This window comes from Thunnus maccoyii, chromosome 9 (assembly GCF_910596095.1).
Source record: "Thunnus maccoyii chromosome 9, fThuMac1.1, whole genome shotgun sequence".
Lineage (NCBI taxonomy): Eukaryota > Metazoa > Chordata > Actinopteri > Scombriformes > Scombridae > Thunnus > Thunnus maccoyii.
This window is the reverse complement of record NC_056541.1, coordinates 25,184,765-25,199,800: the sequence shown is the minus strand read 5'-3', so window position 1 is coordinate 25,199,800 and position 15,036 is coordinate 25,184,765. Positions and strand designations below refer to the sequence as shown.

Here is a 15,036-nt window from a genome sequence, read left to right as displayed (position 1 = left end):
CGCGCTCTTATCTTAATAAACAGGACGCGAGGCTGTATGATGATGGCGCGTCGCCTGCCTACATTGAATTAACCAAATAAATTATGTTATTTCCTCACAAGCCTGAATGTGATACACACGCCTCAAATTTAATGTCACATTACATCGCGACGTTAAGCGCATGTTGGGAATGTGGCGCCATCACCTGGGACCAGAGGAGCACTGGCTCATAGGCCCACATTTACCCAAAGATTTCAACCTTTAATGCATTACATACAACAGAATAAACAGAAAGACAGTCAGATAATGTGAGGACACAGATGTTTCCAAGCAGGTCTTCCTCTAATGAAAAACTAAACACTTTAATGGAGCATAGCCAGTAGTTTTTGTCAATAGCAGGCCTATATATCTCCAAATAAAAACACTCGCCATGTTTGTGACAAAATAGAAAGTGCTGCTGTAGAATATTTGCTAAATTGCCATTATAGTGATCTTAGACAAATACATGAAGTTTAGTTTTGCTGCCATGATCTGCAAAACTGAGAGCAGCTATCACTATGTTTTTTCTTCAGGTGATTCAAATGAAATTCAGTACACTACAGTATAGATGTCCAGCATGACGCTGCCTTGTACTCATTAAAAAAAAAACAAAAAACAAAAAAAAAAAAAGACACTCATGCTCTCTCAAATTCAACATAAAACTTGTCAGTCCAATACAAACTGAAAGAGAGGCTCATGAAATCAAGGCGGTGTTAGTATTCATCTAAGTTATCAGCTTTGGGGACGGAAAGGCCTCGGTCCTTCAAGACCTGCATCTTGACTTTCTCCGTCTCTTGTTTGGCTTGCTGCTTCAACCGTTGCTCCTCCAGAATCTCTTCGATGGAGACCTGCTGCAGGACTGTGTCGCAGGGTTTATCCACATCCTGCACAGACAGACACAAAGACATTACATTTCACAGTTCAAACAAACTTGAGTGTGTGTGGTATACCTCATGGACCAGTGTGAGTTGTTATGTGTTTTACTAAAAGTGGATTACTCAAATTACCTTGATGGACAATCTCCTGTGTCTTAGTTTATCGTTTATGACACTATAATGGCATTTCAAATGTCTCAAGTGTAAGACACACAGCTGAACTGCACTATACGAAAACCACAAACCAAGCCATACTCGAAGACTGAATGACCTCCAACATCTCTATTTGAAATGAATAATTAATTAATCGTGCATAATGAAGTGAAACTGAAATGGCAAATCAGTCTAATTATCAGGATACCACAAACCACTCTTACCACAAAGGATGTTATTTTGTGGAGCACTGAGCATGATAATGTCTTGATGCCTCATGTCTATGCTAAAAATTAAAATGTATTATTAATGTATTATCAAATGCTAGGATGCATTGTTGTCAAAAATGCAGATTTGTGACTGAATGCGTGATGTATATAGTGTGAGATATAGATTCCAGGGTTCATGACTTATGTTTTTTGCACTCTGTGTAGGCCTGCAAGGTCCTATATTGTCACTGTAATGTCAAGGTACCATAATAAGCAAAATGTCACTGCACTGATACGATTAAACCATGTGAGAAAAAACAAATCTTGCAAAAGTTTCGGTCTCTTTAACCTTGTGAATCAAAGCATGTGTAAGCAGGGGTTATGGAGATTTGGGTTCTTAGATATCTGTAACTGGTGCATAAATTAATTTCAAAGATTATAGCTCATGTGTAAGCGTTCCTCACTGCTTCTAGTCATAAACTTCAGCCAGCATGAGGTACCAACATGGTTTAATCTATATCCTTGCTTGCAAAAGAAGTGATGTCATAATAAGTAAACCCCACTGACAGTCAAACAAAGAGAGGAGCGGAGACGATTGGGAGCTGGAGAGCTGTTGTGTTCATCTACCACTTATTTTGTATCCTACTTGCCACCATAAAACAGTCAAATGAAGCAAATATTTTTGGTTTATACGCATCATGCGTCCCTATTCATGGGAATATTTTAAAAATGCAGAATAAGCACCAATCCCATTCTTTATGCAACCTTGACCACTTGGTTGTGTGAATCTCTTCTCCAGGATGTAATACTATAAATGTAATGCACTGATCAGTCAATGACAGGATTTTGACTGATGACAAATTCCTCTTATTAACTACTGCTGTTTAACCCAAATTTGTAAAAGTTCAGCAACTTATATTATTCCAAACACGCAACAGAAAAAAATAAAATAAAAACGAGGACATGCCCACTTACTATCTCTCCAAGCAGGACCACATTTTCTCCTCTCACAATGAATATTCCTCTGGGGATGTCACCAAATTTCTTCCCCACATGGATGCGCTCAACTGTCTGATGAAAAACTAGATTGGCTGGGGGACAAGAGAAACAGGTGAGAGAGGTGCTGCTTTACACTGAACACTTTGCACACTCAGAAAAGATAAATACAACAGACGGTGGGATTCTTAAAGTCCCCCTCCACTAAAAAATATGTTTTTCTTCTTGTTCCTACAGTTGCATGTTTGAGCTTCACTGTGCAGAATGATGTATATGCAGAGTTTGTTTTCACATTCATCTGCTGAAAGTGGAAAGTTTCTCTGAGCCCATTAAAAATCTAATTTTAAGGTGCGGGCCTACGAGTATGATTTGTGACATCACAAATAGTTTGGAAGCCAATTGTGGTCCAATATTCAACTTACACAAGTGTAATGTGCACAAACACTGAGGATGGACTTCAAAGTGAAGTAGGAGACATCTTGTGTCCAGCAGTTTGAATTTGCCTATTAATATATGAAATGTTTGATGAGGGAGAAGGAGTAGATGTAGGATTTTAAGAAGAAAAATCATATTAGACAAATTATTATTCAAAGTAGAGTCTTTTATATACATCTTAAACTGGTCTGGAGGGGATCTTTAAGCACACCTGAAATGAGCCTCTATGGAGTTAGCTCGGCATACTTTGGCTTATGCTTTTCACCTTATGTGAGTAATAAGTGGGAGATAATTAAATGATGTGTACCGAACTGATCAATGCTCCTGAGGTAACCGATCAGTGTCCTGCCATCTCGGAGCAGGACCAGGTGTTTCTCTGTAGGACGCACACGACACAAGCATGTTAAATAACATATTAAACGGTTACAAATGATCCAGTTTGTCTCAGACACAATGCCGCATCTTGAAGCGACTCGTTCACTAAACCCTCTTCCCTCCGACTTACTGTCGATGTCGTCAATGAGACTTGCCGTCCCTGGTACGTAGTTCATCTTGGGCTGCTGTTTATTTGCTTCGTGTATCTTGATATAACGTCAAGCCATGAATGTTTCAAAATATGTTTCTTTCAAGAAGAGGACAGGAAGCGTCTTTATACACGCCTGGGATAAACTTCCTGTACACGTTTAACCCTTAAGGCACTGCACTGCAACGTAGACAAATTTCTATAAACGTGATTAATTTTATAGTAATTTAAGTACAAATCTTTAAATACACGTAACACCAAAGTCTTCTAGTTTTTAAAGCTCGAAATATTGACTATTATTGAAAAAAACATTATATTTCTATGAAGTTTCTCCTATTGGCTAAAAGCTTCTACTGACGCACATGCGACACCAAAGAGCGTATATTTATAAGTGAAGATTACTCGTGTACATATGTGGAGTAAATCTACATTTGTGCCTTTGTGGCTAAAAAAAATGTCCAAATCAAATTCTACTTTTTAAAAATCCAAACACTCACAATATTGAATAATCACGCATCTTTTCTATTTTTCGTCAGTATAATGACAGCAAAAGACGAGCAGATCCTGGTGCGCCGTATTTGGTGTCCGAAAAAAGGATCAGAGTGAGCGCTCTTTAGTTTCACCCGAGCTGCTCATTAAAGCGACAGGACGGGATTGCGCGAGCTCGGTGTCATTCAATCATTTCCTGATTCCCGATCAACCGATCTCTACTTCTGTGGGGGGAAAACGGTGTTAACAGTTTGTGCCAGCTGACGACTCAGTTAAATAACGTTAGCTTTGTTAAAGATTTGTTTTTTTCTTGCAATGGCAAAACGCGCTTAGCTGATGCATCATCACCAAATGCAGTCAGATCTGAAACCTGGCTGGCCCTCCACTTGCAACTCGGGAAATAATAACGTGAACTGCAATAACAGTATGGTAAGTAGCTGAATATAGCTTAGATAAACGCCCAGGGTGTGCCTGTTGACTTTCATTTTGTTTGTTTTCATTCTGAGAAAAAAACGTCTTGAGTTTGTACAGAAAAAGCATTCAAACCCAGCTAGCTTGCCTTTAGCTGGACGGCTATCGGAACTAGCTGCATTATGTAATAGTTACCCGCTAACTGCTAACGTTAGTTCAGCTGTTGCCCGAGTTTGCACTCCGGTCACGTTTGTCTTGACGTGACAACGCCGCTAATAATAGTACTTCAGTTGTGTCAAAACACACACAGAGACAGCAACATAATATTTCCCCCCCAAAATAATTCCTCATGGCCTGTTTTGGTTTAGCTAACAGTATACAATGTTTATTTGCCTCAGGGAAAAACTGGATCCGTAAGTAACAAAAAGAATCAGTGTCACAGTTTATTCAGTCATGTTTTAGGAAAGGGAGTGATTTTTTTCTTTTTTTTGAGAACATGTGCTTTACAGTTTCCTTTTGTGTTCGCAAGTACTAAAGACAGCTGACACTTGTGATGATAGTAGCAGCAGTGGTACCTGAACCTGACTCCTCTGTGATGTTGTGTTCACAGGATGCTCCTCAGTATCCAGGCTACCCTTCACACTACTGGTATCCTCAGTCTCATTCCACAGGACACTATGCAACTACCTATCCCTCTGGATCAGATGTTCAGCCACAGTACAATCCACAGGTACGGCTTATGATGTAATATAGCCTGGCAATCTAAATCCGAGGATGTGGGAGTAAACCTACTCATTATCTTAAGTCTCTTAAGTGCCTTCACCTCTGCCTTACATTTACTAACAGTCAGCTACTGTGCTGAAAACGGTGGTCATAGCGATGTGACACATTTACATGCATTTTAAGTTGTCATGCATATCTTACACATATTTTGCTTCCCGTGTAGGTGATGCCTGGAGGTTATCCAAATGGCCATGGTGTCTACAGCCCAGCACAGAGTCAATATTCAACAAGTGGTTTCCACCCGTCCAACCCTTTCTACTGTGCCGACCCTCAGAGACCAGCTCCAGGTCCTTATCCCAACCAGGGCTGTCCAGCAGAGCAGAGCAGTGGGCCGTCTGGGCAGCCGCACTCCCAGCACCAACATCACCAACATCACCACTATCCTGGACCACACTGTCAAGGGGTAAGATCATTCAAACACAAATGTGGAAAAGAGTAGTTGCTACAACAAATCCCAGTATAATCCTAGGGATTATCTCATTACCTTCACTTCCAAATCAAACAGATTTTTTTTTGTTACATTCATCCGTCCTTCCTCTGCTCTCAGGGTCCTGGATATCCTCCTGGACCATACCCTCACTATAGTGAAGGTGGTCATGCAATGCCTCCAAACCCCCCATACCCTACTGGCCAGTCTCTTCACCCTAGCCCCCAGGCCGAGGCTTGGGCACACTCTGGTGCATATACACCCTCACAGCAGCAGTGGCAGCCTGGCCAGCAGCCTCCACAAAACCACTATGGAAATCCTGTCCGTCCACCACATCCCCCAGCGTGGCCAGGGACTGGAACTGGTGCTCCACCACCTTACCAACCCAAGGTATGAATCTGCAGCTTTTTCAGTGGGGTTTTCATTTTTCAATAGACTTTTTTTGATATTGTCAATTAAGTGAGGTAGAAGAAAGGGGCTGATATAAGACAGATAAGTATTACAACCTCAGGAGGTGATGAACTTTAAAACTAGGTATATGACAGTCATAAATTAAGATAATTTAGGTGCAATTACTGTTCTTTTTACCAACTTTTATGTAAACAGTGTCACGGCTCTTGTCAATCAGATGTAATTGTCTTTTTAATTTTATCATCTAAAAATATCAGGGGACACATCTGGTCTGGGTGCATAGCATCTGATCTTGCTTGCAAGGTGTTAAAAATAAAAAATGGTGTTGGCATTATTTTTGGGAATCTGAATTTTATATGCTTTACAAGCAATAATAATAGTAAACAGTTTTCAGATGTGCTCTCTGGCTATTGTAATTGAGGATTGTCAAATTTCATAAACACAATCTTCTGTTTTGTGTCACTCCAGGACCAACAGCACCAACGTGCCCCACAAGTGGGACTCAAACCCAGGCCAACCCTGCCCCCGAATCCCTCCAACGGAAAACCCACAGAAATCAGTTCCCCTCCCCAAATGTACAACAAAACGGGGAGAGGTGAGCCCAATCCTTCACGAGGTGAGCCCCCGCCCCCTGCCCCTGCCTCAGCCCAGGCGCCAGCTCCCGGCCAGGCTGGACCTCAGCCCCTGAGCGATAACCCCAGCCTAGCTAAGGTCCACCATGTCATGGCCAGAGTGCTCCTGCTTCAGGAAGATGTTGATGAGTTTGTTGGCAAAAAAACAGACAAGAGTTACCGGTGTCTGGAGGAACTGCTGACCAAAGAGCTGCTGGAGCTGGACTCTGTGGAGACTCAGGGACAGGAGATTGTCCGGCAAGCCCGAAAGGAGGCTGTACAGAGGATCCAGGCCATTCTGGACCAGCTGGAGAAGAAAGCCTTCTGAACTGGACTCATTCATTGGTTTGCGGGTCTCTAAGTCTTGCTGTTTTCTTCTTCCAGATCTTCCATGGACACAATGAGGGTCTAGATTTGTTCTCGGAGCTGTGTTATGTTTCAGGTTTTTTTCCCCCTACCATCATGATATAAAAGGCCTGAAGCAAGTGACAAGGACCCGAGAACAAGATAGAGCAAGTATTGGTACATGGAATCAACCTTAAAAGGCTAATTACGCTGGTATATGTGATTTGGTGGTGTTAGATCTGCAAACTGATGGTTGTACATATCATAAACGGACTTTCAGCCTCAGTGAGTGACTGAGTCTTTACTGTCTTTCCCAGCATAATGCAGGGCAAAGTCGCTGGAAGGTGGATTTATTTAGTGCCACATTGCAACTGTTAGTGGTCTCCAACCTGTGATACAGAATCAGATTAACGTCATGCTGTCCCTCAGGATCGTGGGTCAGTTTGAATCTGATCCTACATGTAACAACACGTGCACTTCCTTAGCTGTCCATTATTGTATTTCACAGTCCATTTGCATGATCATAATATTGTCCTCACCACTAATGAAGTTTATACACTTAGTTACCCATAGTCACTTACTTTATCGTGCCTCTGCAGCAATTGGTGCAATGCTTTCCTTTTCCATTGTGTTCCCAGCCCTGCATGCACTGTAGTTATATCAGACGAGCACTGTTGAACTGAAAACAGTCGTGACATCTCAGAGCTCATAATTGGGCCTGGAGCCGTAGCAGATTAGTGAAAAACCCCTAAAGATTGCTGTCCCCATTAATTCCATCTTTCGGATGAAATTGCTTCCTAAGTGCGGACCTGTGAATCAGACCTACATATGAATGCCATGTATTTCACTCCAGGAACTGCTGTTATTGCAGATATAGTACAAGGTTAAGAATTACTTGAAAAGTTGTTAAATTATGTTCTTTTTCTTCTGCCCTTTTTTTGAATACTTTGAATATGTATGATTAAGCAAGTGAATTGTATTTTCATAATTAAGTGTTCAATCATTGCTGTAAAGGAAAAGATATACTTTAACATTTTCAGTAATGTGTGTTTGAGGAGGATGTTGGTCACAGCACTCAAATCAAATATCAGTTGAATTTGGACCTTGTGTCTGTTTTCTATAGCACTAAAATCCCTGTTCTATCAAATCCTGATTGCACCACATTCACAATTTATTCACGCTTAAGTAGAGCAGGTCTTTCTTTTTTTTTTTTTTCAATCATTGTTGATGTATTGATTTAGGAAAAAAAAGCGTGCCATATTTCCAGGGATGGTTTTATATAATTAGAAAAATAATAAAAATAAGATTACAAGCTTTGCATGAAAAAAAACCCATCTGTCATATGTGTTCATTTTCCTGTGCTGTTAAGTTTCTGTTTAGATGGAGCACAACTGTACAGTTTCAGATGTAATGCATGTTTCCAACACAAGATGGGAATCTTCTGCCTGATAAATACTGATATTATCACAACTGAGAAAACCCCCCCAGAAATAATTAAATGTGAGTATATTTTTTAACCTGTGATCAATTTTTTTTACTCACTATGTTAAATTACATTTACATAAAAATACTGTGGGTAAGAGAGCCATAGATATTTATATAAAGTGAAATATTCAGTCGTACATGAGTAAGATAAATACAGAACTAAACTAAATTTTCTCTGTATTCAGTTGAAACTGACAGAAGTATATGGTATCTTTATGGTTCTTTATGTCACATTGAATATAACTGAAACTTTTGATTTACAACTTAACATATTTAATACAATAAAACAAATAAAAATGGCATGGCCAAACATATTGGTACCCTTAACCTTACCTTAATTTAATATTTTGTAGCACAGCCTTTGGAGGCAATAACTGCAGTCAAGCGCTTTCTGTAACTCTGAATAAGGTTTCTACACTTCTCCACTGGTGGTTCAGCCCACTCTTCTTGAGCAAACTGCTCCAGTACTCTCAGGTTTGATGGGTGCCATCTCCCTACTGCAAGTTTCCACAGATGTTCAATGGGTTTCAGATCAGAATGGTCCAACGTTTTCTTCTCATCCACTCTTGGGCGCTTGATGTATGTTTGGGGTCATTATCCTGCTTGAAAGCCCATGTCCTGCAACTAAGACACAGCTTTCTGACACTGGGCTGTATGCCATGTATGTATTGCTCCAAAATAGGCTTCTAATCTCCTTGATAGTCTTCTGATTTCATTGTGCCTTGCACAGATTCAAGGCACACGCAGCAAAGCAAACCCAAAACATCACTGAGCCTCCTCCATGTTTCACGGTAGGCATGGTGTTCTTTTCTTTGAAGGCTTCATTTTTTTTCTTCTGTAAACAACCAGGGTTGGTGTGATTTACCAAAAAGTTCTAATTTTGTTTCATCTGTCCAAAGCACATTCTCCCAGAAGGACTGTGGCTCGCCAACAAGCATTTTGGCAAAGTCCAGTCTGGCTTTTATGTGTCTCCCTCTTAGAAGTGGGGTCTTCCTGGGTTTTCTACCATGGAGCCCATTTTCATACAGACAGCAACGGATGGTGTGACTTGAAACTATTGTACCTTAAGCATGAAGATCAGCTTGGATCTGTATTGAAGTTTTTGCAACCACATACAGAGATGTTGGCTACAGTTCCATGGGCCTTAAACTTCTTAATAATATTGGCAACTGTGGTCACAGGAGCATCAAGCTCTTTGGAGATGGTCTTGTATCATTAACATTGACCATACTTGACTGTTACCTTTTCTCTAATGTCTTCAGACCACTTTCTACTTTTCCTTCTGTTTCCCATGTTCAGTGTGATGCACAGAGTGGCACAAAACAGCAGAGTGAGTCATTTTCTCCTCTCGCCTTTTCTCCTGGCTGCATGAGCGATTATAAGATTGACAACAACTGTGATACTAATTAAAACACAATAGTCTGCTTAAAATATCACTACAGATCAATTATTTCTTACAACTTCGACAGGGTACCAATCATTTTGTCCAAGCTATTTTAGAATGTCTTTGTAGAATAAACATTAATTCAGTTATTTTCACAACATTTTTGTTTTGTTCCACTGCAAACCAAACACAGACATGCATTGATAGTAAAATATCTTTTAAATTTAACACTGTTCAAGGTGAATGGTGCATTATTTTAATAAAATGCAAGGGTACCAATAATTTCAGCCACGTCTGTATGCATATTTAATATTTTAAAAAATAGAAACTTATGCTATGAAGATCCAAGAACGAGAAATCCCTTGTTTCTCATGTTGAGTGAAAACTGCTGCATGGTTCCTCACTCCCTAGATCTGCCTGCTAGCAGTCATATCTTTAAATAGACAGCTATTTTGATGCAAAAGCATAACACACACAGGCCCCTTGAGCCTTGGGGACTAGATATGATTCAAGGGTTAAATGGCCTGACAACACTTAGGACGCCCTGTGGTGAATAAATCTGAGACGAAGAAGCCTGAGACTAAAATCACCTGTGTGATTCATTCTGCTCTGTTTGACTGTTGGACACAGACCACTTGCTTGGAAATAATCCTCTTTCAGCTTCCCACAAAGAGCAAGGCCACATGTAAGACTAACACATTTAGGGGAAGAAGAAGTGGCTACAAACTGCAGAAAACTATTTTGTTTTTGGACTTTTTGTACACTATGTTTTTAATAGACTAGAAGTTGCCTCTTAAGGCAGGCAGGAAATCTGCTGTGTGGCCCCAGAGGACCGCTTGAACCCTGTATAGAAAAAGCAATGCCATATACATCCAAACTTCCTGCATCCTGGAATGATACACCACCTTCTCGAAAAGTGGAAATTGACCTGAGTTCACCTGGTTTAGCAGTGTTTGAGTTGGAAAGACTCTTGTTTACTGGCAAAGCCATCATCAGCCATGCAGATGAAGTGTGGCTAAGGATTTACATTGGTGACCAGTAAGCGGCTCAACTTTTTTTCTGGTAAAAACCTGCAGACTGGAATGTTTTTTAAACTTTAACTGTGAATGTTACTTGCCAAGTAATGTCCTGTTGTGCAGTGGTGGAAGAAGTACTCAGATCCTTTACTTAAGTAAAAGTAGTAGTAGCAAACCAATACAGCAATGTAAAAATACTCCATTACAATAAAAGTGCTGCATGAAAAATCCTACTTAATTAATAGTACATAAGTATTAGCAGCAAAATGTACATAAGTATTAAAGTAAAAGTACTCATTTCGTCCCTCTGACTGATATATTATTATATATGACATCATTATATTATTAATACCGAAGCGTCAGTGTGTTAGCAGCATGTTACTGTTGTAGCTGCTGGAGGTGGAGCTAGTTTGAACCACTTTATATAGAGTCAGCTAGTTTAGTCCAGTGGTTCCCAACCACCAAAGGGTCACCAGATAGATCTGAGGGGTAGTGAGATGATTAATGGGAGAGGAAAGAAACAAATGTGTTTTCAGTTTTTGGAATCTTTGATTTTTGGTGAAATATTAGATCATATTAACAGCATCTTATCCTTGGATCATGTTTTAATCGCCACAAACTAAAAGTGATTTCTCTGAAGTGCAATTTGTACATGATAAAAATTTGTTGTCCAACTTTTACATTAAAAACATATATCTGGTACAGCTTTTAGTGAAAGACACTCTGAACTTGAACCAGCTCTACTTACATATAAAATCATTCAAAGGGTTTCTATAGTGCATCATATGATGGGCTAGAGACAGTGATCATCACTCACAGCTTTTTGTAAATGCTGCTGAAGCAAACTATGGCTGCTTTGGCTTTTGCATCTCTCCTTTGCATCTCAGCATGACACCACAGTTTGACAGTAATCATTACACAGAACAAATACAGTAGCTGAGCAAATAAGTGGGTGGGATAAAGAATAAACACAGCCAAAGTTCAGTTGCTCTGATCAGCCTTATAATCAGTACGTCTCCCTCTGTCCAGCCTGTGCTTTGGTGTCTGTGGATGAAGAAGGTAAGTAGTCCAAAAAATTTAGATATCTCATATGAATTATTTCAGCAGTGTATTTTCATTTATATGTGCAACTGCTCTGCCAACAATCAGATTGCGTTTGATATCTTTAGTTGAAGATGTAACTATGCACACTGGAAAATATGGGTGTCAGGACTTCTAATATAAATTCTTTAAAGATCCCCTGCGGGCATGTTTTAAGACATAAAAATATTCTGATTGAGATAAACATTTGTGTATTATAGGTTTTTTTTCCATAAAGTTGCATATTTGACCATGATTGGCTTCCGAACTAATAACATCCATGTGAAGTAGCAATACGCAAAACACATATTTGGTTGGAGGGGGACTTTAAAATGACTAATTTCAGTCATCTTGTCCTCCTATTGGAGGTACAATGATTGTATTGTTCTAATTTCAGGAATTCAATTTTAACACCCCTGAAAAATGGCAATATATCCTAAGTATTTCTCTATAACATTAAATATTAACAACTGAATATGCAACAATCAAAATTTAAAAATAAGGTTTAACAGTCAAAACTCAAATTGTGATTCAAATGTTGCTAAATCCTGATTGGTGCACAAAAGTAAAACAAAAATAACCAAAACTGTTGTAACTTGGGCAGAAAATAGTGTTTATGTAAGACTCCATTACTCACAGTAAAAAGCTGATTGAGAAATATGTTTTCAGGGCCTTTAAAACAATATATTTATTGTGACTTCTGGGAAAATTACTTGTGTGTTTTCTGCAGCAAACATTATGTAAATCGATGATCAACGCTGCACTTTTGAACCTTTTTCTTAGTTCACCATGATGCGTGCAACCCTGTGTATCTGGATCTTATCAGCAGTGGTCTGCGTGGGCAGAGGCCATCACCATGAAGGTCACGACCAAGACACCGCACTCGACAGCAGTGCTGACAGTGTCTCACGGGTGACTTCAGCAAACAAAGAGTTTGCCTACCGTATGTACAAAAAGTTAGCAGCTCACACTGAATCTCAAGGCAAGAATATCTTCTTCTCACCAGCTAGTTTGTCCATCGCCTTGGCTGCCTTGTCTGTTGGAGCACGGGGGGAGACCCACCGGCAGCTCTTCAGTGGTCTGGGTTTCAACAGCTCTCTACTGACGCAGACAGATGTGGATCAGTCCTTCCGTACGCTCCTACAAAGGGCAAACAAGACATCTCAAGATATCAGCGAAGGAACCGCTGTGTTTGTGGATAACCGCTTCAAGCCACAGCCTGAGTTCCTGGACGTCTTGAAGCAGTCCTACTTTGCAGATGGGTTTGAAGTTGACTTCACCAAAAGCACAGACAGTGCCGACACTATCAATAAGTATGTGGAGGAGAAGACCAACGGGAAGATTGATAAGCTGGTGGAAAGCCTGGACCCAAGCACAGTCATGTATCTCGTCAGCTACATATTCTACAAAGGTACGTGAGATGAGACCTATTTTGTACACTCTCACTCTTTTTAAGGTCACTTCTGCATTTCAGATACTCTTGTTTCAGATTTTACACACCAGCCATCACTTGTGTTTTATCTCTGCTCATCACTGTTTAACAGGAAAGTGGGCGACTCCATTTGATCCCAAGCTCACCAAGGAGGACACGTTCACTGTTGATGAGAGCACCAAGGTTCAAATTGCACCATTTATTGAGAATATATTTAAATTACAATAATTAGACTAGAAATCAACCACATTTGATAGGGTGCACAACTCTATTTTATTGTGCATCATTCATGTTCATGTTCAAATTCCTCCAGGTTCCTGTCCAGATGATGAATATGGAGCAGGAATTTGATACTTATTATGACCAGGCAATTAACACGTCGGTCCTCCACCTTCCCTTCAACAACTCCTACTCGATGCTGCTGTTGTTGCCTGATGATATGGCGACACTGGAGAATGTAATTTGTCCAAGCCACGTCACCAAATGGCTTAAGTGGATGAAGTCCAGGTTGGAAGGATCTAAAATCATGCTTTAATTTTTGGTTTGTAATATGGAAGGTTTGACTCAAAGCACCAGCTTTGTTCTCTACTGTCAGATCAATCACTGTATATTTGTCTATTTCCTATTTTTAGGACTTATGATGTATATATTCCAAAGTTCTCCATCAAGACTTCTTACTCCCTGAAGGATATGTTGATTGAAATGGGAATGACAGACATGTTTGGTGATCGAGCAGATCTGAGCGGCATTTCAGAGGAGCGGGAACTGCTTGTCTCAGAGGTGCAAATTGAGTGTTTGTTATTTAACACATATTTACTTCTGTCTATTCTATCTACCCTTCATCTCACTGTGCCTCCATTTTACCCCCAGGTTGTGCAAAAAGCCGCTCTGGATGTCGATGAGGCTGGAGCCACTGCCGCAGCTGCTACAGGCATAGAAATCACACTTATGTCCTTCCGCCACATCCCTGTCTTGAAGTTCAATCGACCATTTATGGTCCTGATCACTGAGCACAGCACAGAAAACATCCTCTTTATGGGCAAGATTATCAACCCAAACATCTGATGGCGTAAAAACTTTGTGTTCACTCAGGCACCAATGTTGCATCGCATATTAAATACTCATAAAAACCTTTGCTCTGTGGTCTCTTGCTGTATGATTGAGTGTATAGATAACAGTCTTATTGTTTATGAGTGTTTTGTATTAGCTTTTGAAGGTAAAATAACTCAATGTCAGATTATTAGTACAAGAGCAAATATCATGAACTTTTGGATTGGGCTGCATTTGCTAGGCCTTGAAACAGAGGTAATCCCATAAAGATTTCAGGAGCTATGCAATATAATTTACATTTTTCCTATAACTATTATTTCTCTTCTCCAGTATTCTCCAGTATTCATTTCATGAAATCCCTAGGATGGAAAATAAACATATCCCATATTGGAAAAAACATCCATATGTTGCTCTCACTAGATATAAAATGACCTACTTGCACACAAACCCTTTTTTCTGATATGTTTTCTTATAAATATGAAACATCTGTTGCTGTTTTAAAATATGAAATCATGGGATGATAAAATGCTGAAATGAGGAAATGAAATTTGATTTCCGTTCATTATTTGGACAAAGAAAAAGAAAAAAAGAAACTGGACTATTCATATCATGTCAACAACCACTGAATCATCTTTCACCAAATCAGAAATAGGAATTGTGATTAGTTAGTTTTAAAATAAAGCAGGCTAAATTGTCTTAAATTGTGTAGATTATAGTCAAGCTACATATGTAAAACCTTTAAACTAGTTCATGTGTAAACAAGATGGACTTTATTGCCACTGTGCCGTGCACATGATGTACCAAGAGGGACTATGACTGGGAAATAATATGAAAGCTGCCTGAACCAATCAGAAGAAGGGGAGGTACTGCATTAAGGTGCATTATTACAACAACTTTGAAGGG

General features: G+C 39.8%; 3 protein-coding genes across 3 annotated transcripts; 2 read left to right on the top strand and 1 right to left on the bottom strand.

Annotated features, from left to right (window-relative positions):
- Nucleotides 1-219: 219 nt before the first annotated feature.
- On the bottom strand, nucleotides 220-3,431 carry lsm1 (LSM1, U6 small nuclear RNA associated). Its single transcript, XM_042422087.1, has 4 exons — nucleotides 3,192-3,431; nucleotides 2,994-3,062; nucleotides 2,231-2,346; nucleotides 220-902 (listed from the first exon to the last, which is right to left on the bottom strand). The coding sequence occupies exons 1-4, from the start codon at nucleotides 3,235-3,237 to the stop codon at nucleotides 732-734; spliced, it is 402 nt and encodes a 133-aa protein (XP_042278021.1). The 5' UTR covers nucleotides 3,238-3,431; the 3' UTR covers nucleotides 220-731.
- Nucleotides 3,432-3,859: 428 nt separating this feature from the next.
- Nucleotides 3,860-8,203, top strand: bag4 (BCL2 associated athanogene 4). The gene is made up of 5 exons (XM_042422086.1): nucleotides 3,860-4,127; nucleotides 4,720-4,839; nucleotides 5,056-5,295; nucleotides 5,440-5,709; nucleotides 6,199-8,203. Exons 1-5 carry the CDS (start codon nucleotides 4,035-4,037, stop codon nucleotides 6,667-6,669), a joined length of 1,194 nt encoding a protein of 397 aa, XP_042278020.1. The 5' UTR covers nucleotides 3,860-4,034; the 3' UTR covers nucleotides 6,670-8,203.
- Nucleotides 8,204-11,215: 3,012 nt separating this feature from the next.
- LOC121903365 (hibernation-specific plasma protein HP-55-like) lies at nucleotides 11,216-14,148 on the top strand. The gene is made up of 6 exons (XM_042420301.1): nucleotides 11,216-11,630; nucleotides 12,435-13,062; nucleotides 13,196-13,266; nucleotides 13,397-13,590; nucleotides 13,716-13,863; nucleotides 13,954-14,148. Exons 1-6 carry the CDS (start codon nucleotides 11,622-11,624, stop codon nucleotides 14,146-14,148), a joined length of 1,245 nt encoding a protein of 414 aa, XP_042276235.1. The 5' UTR covers nucleotides 11,216-11,621.
- The last annotated feature ends 888 nt before the right edge of the window (nucleotides 14,149-15,036 follow it).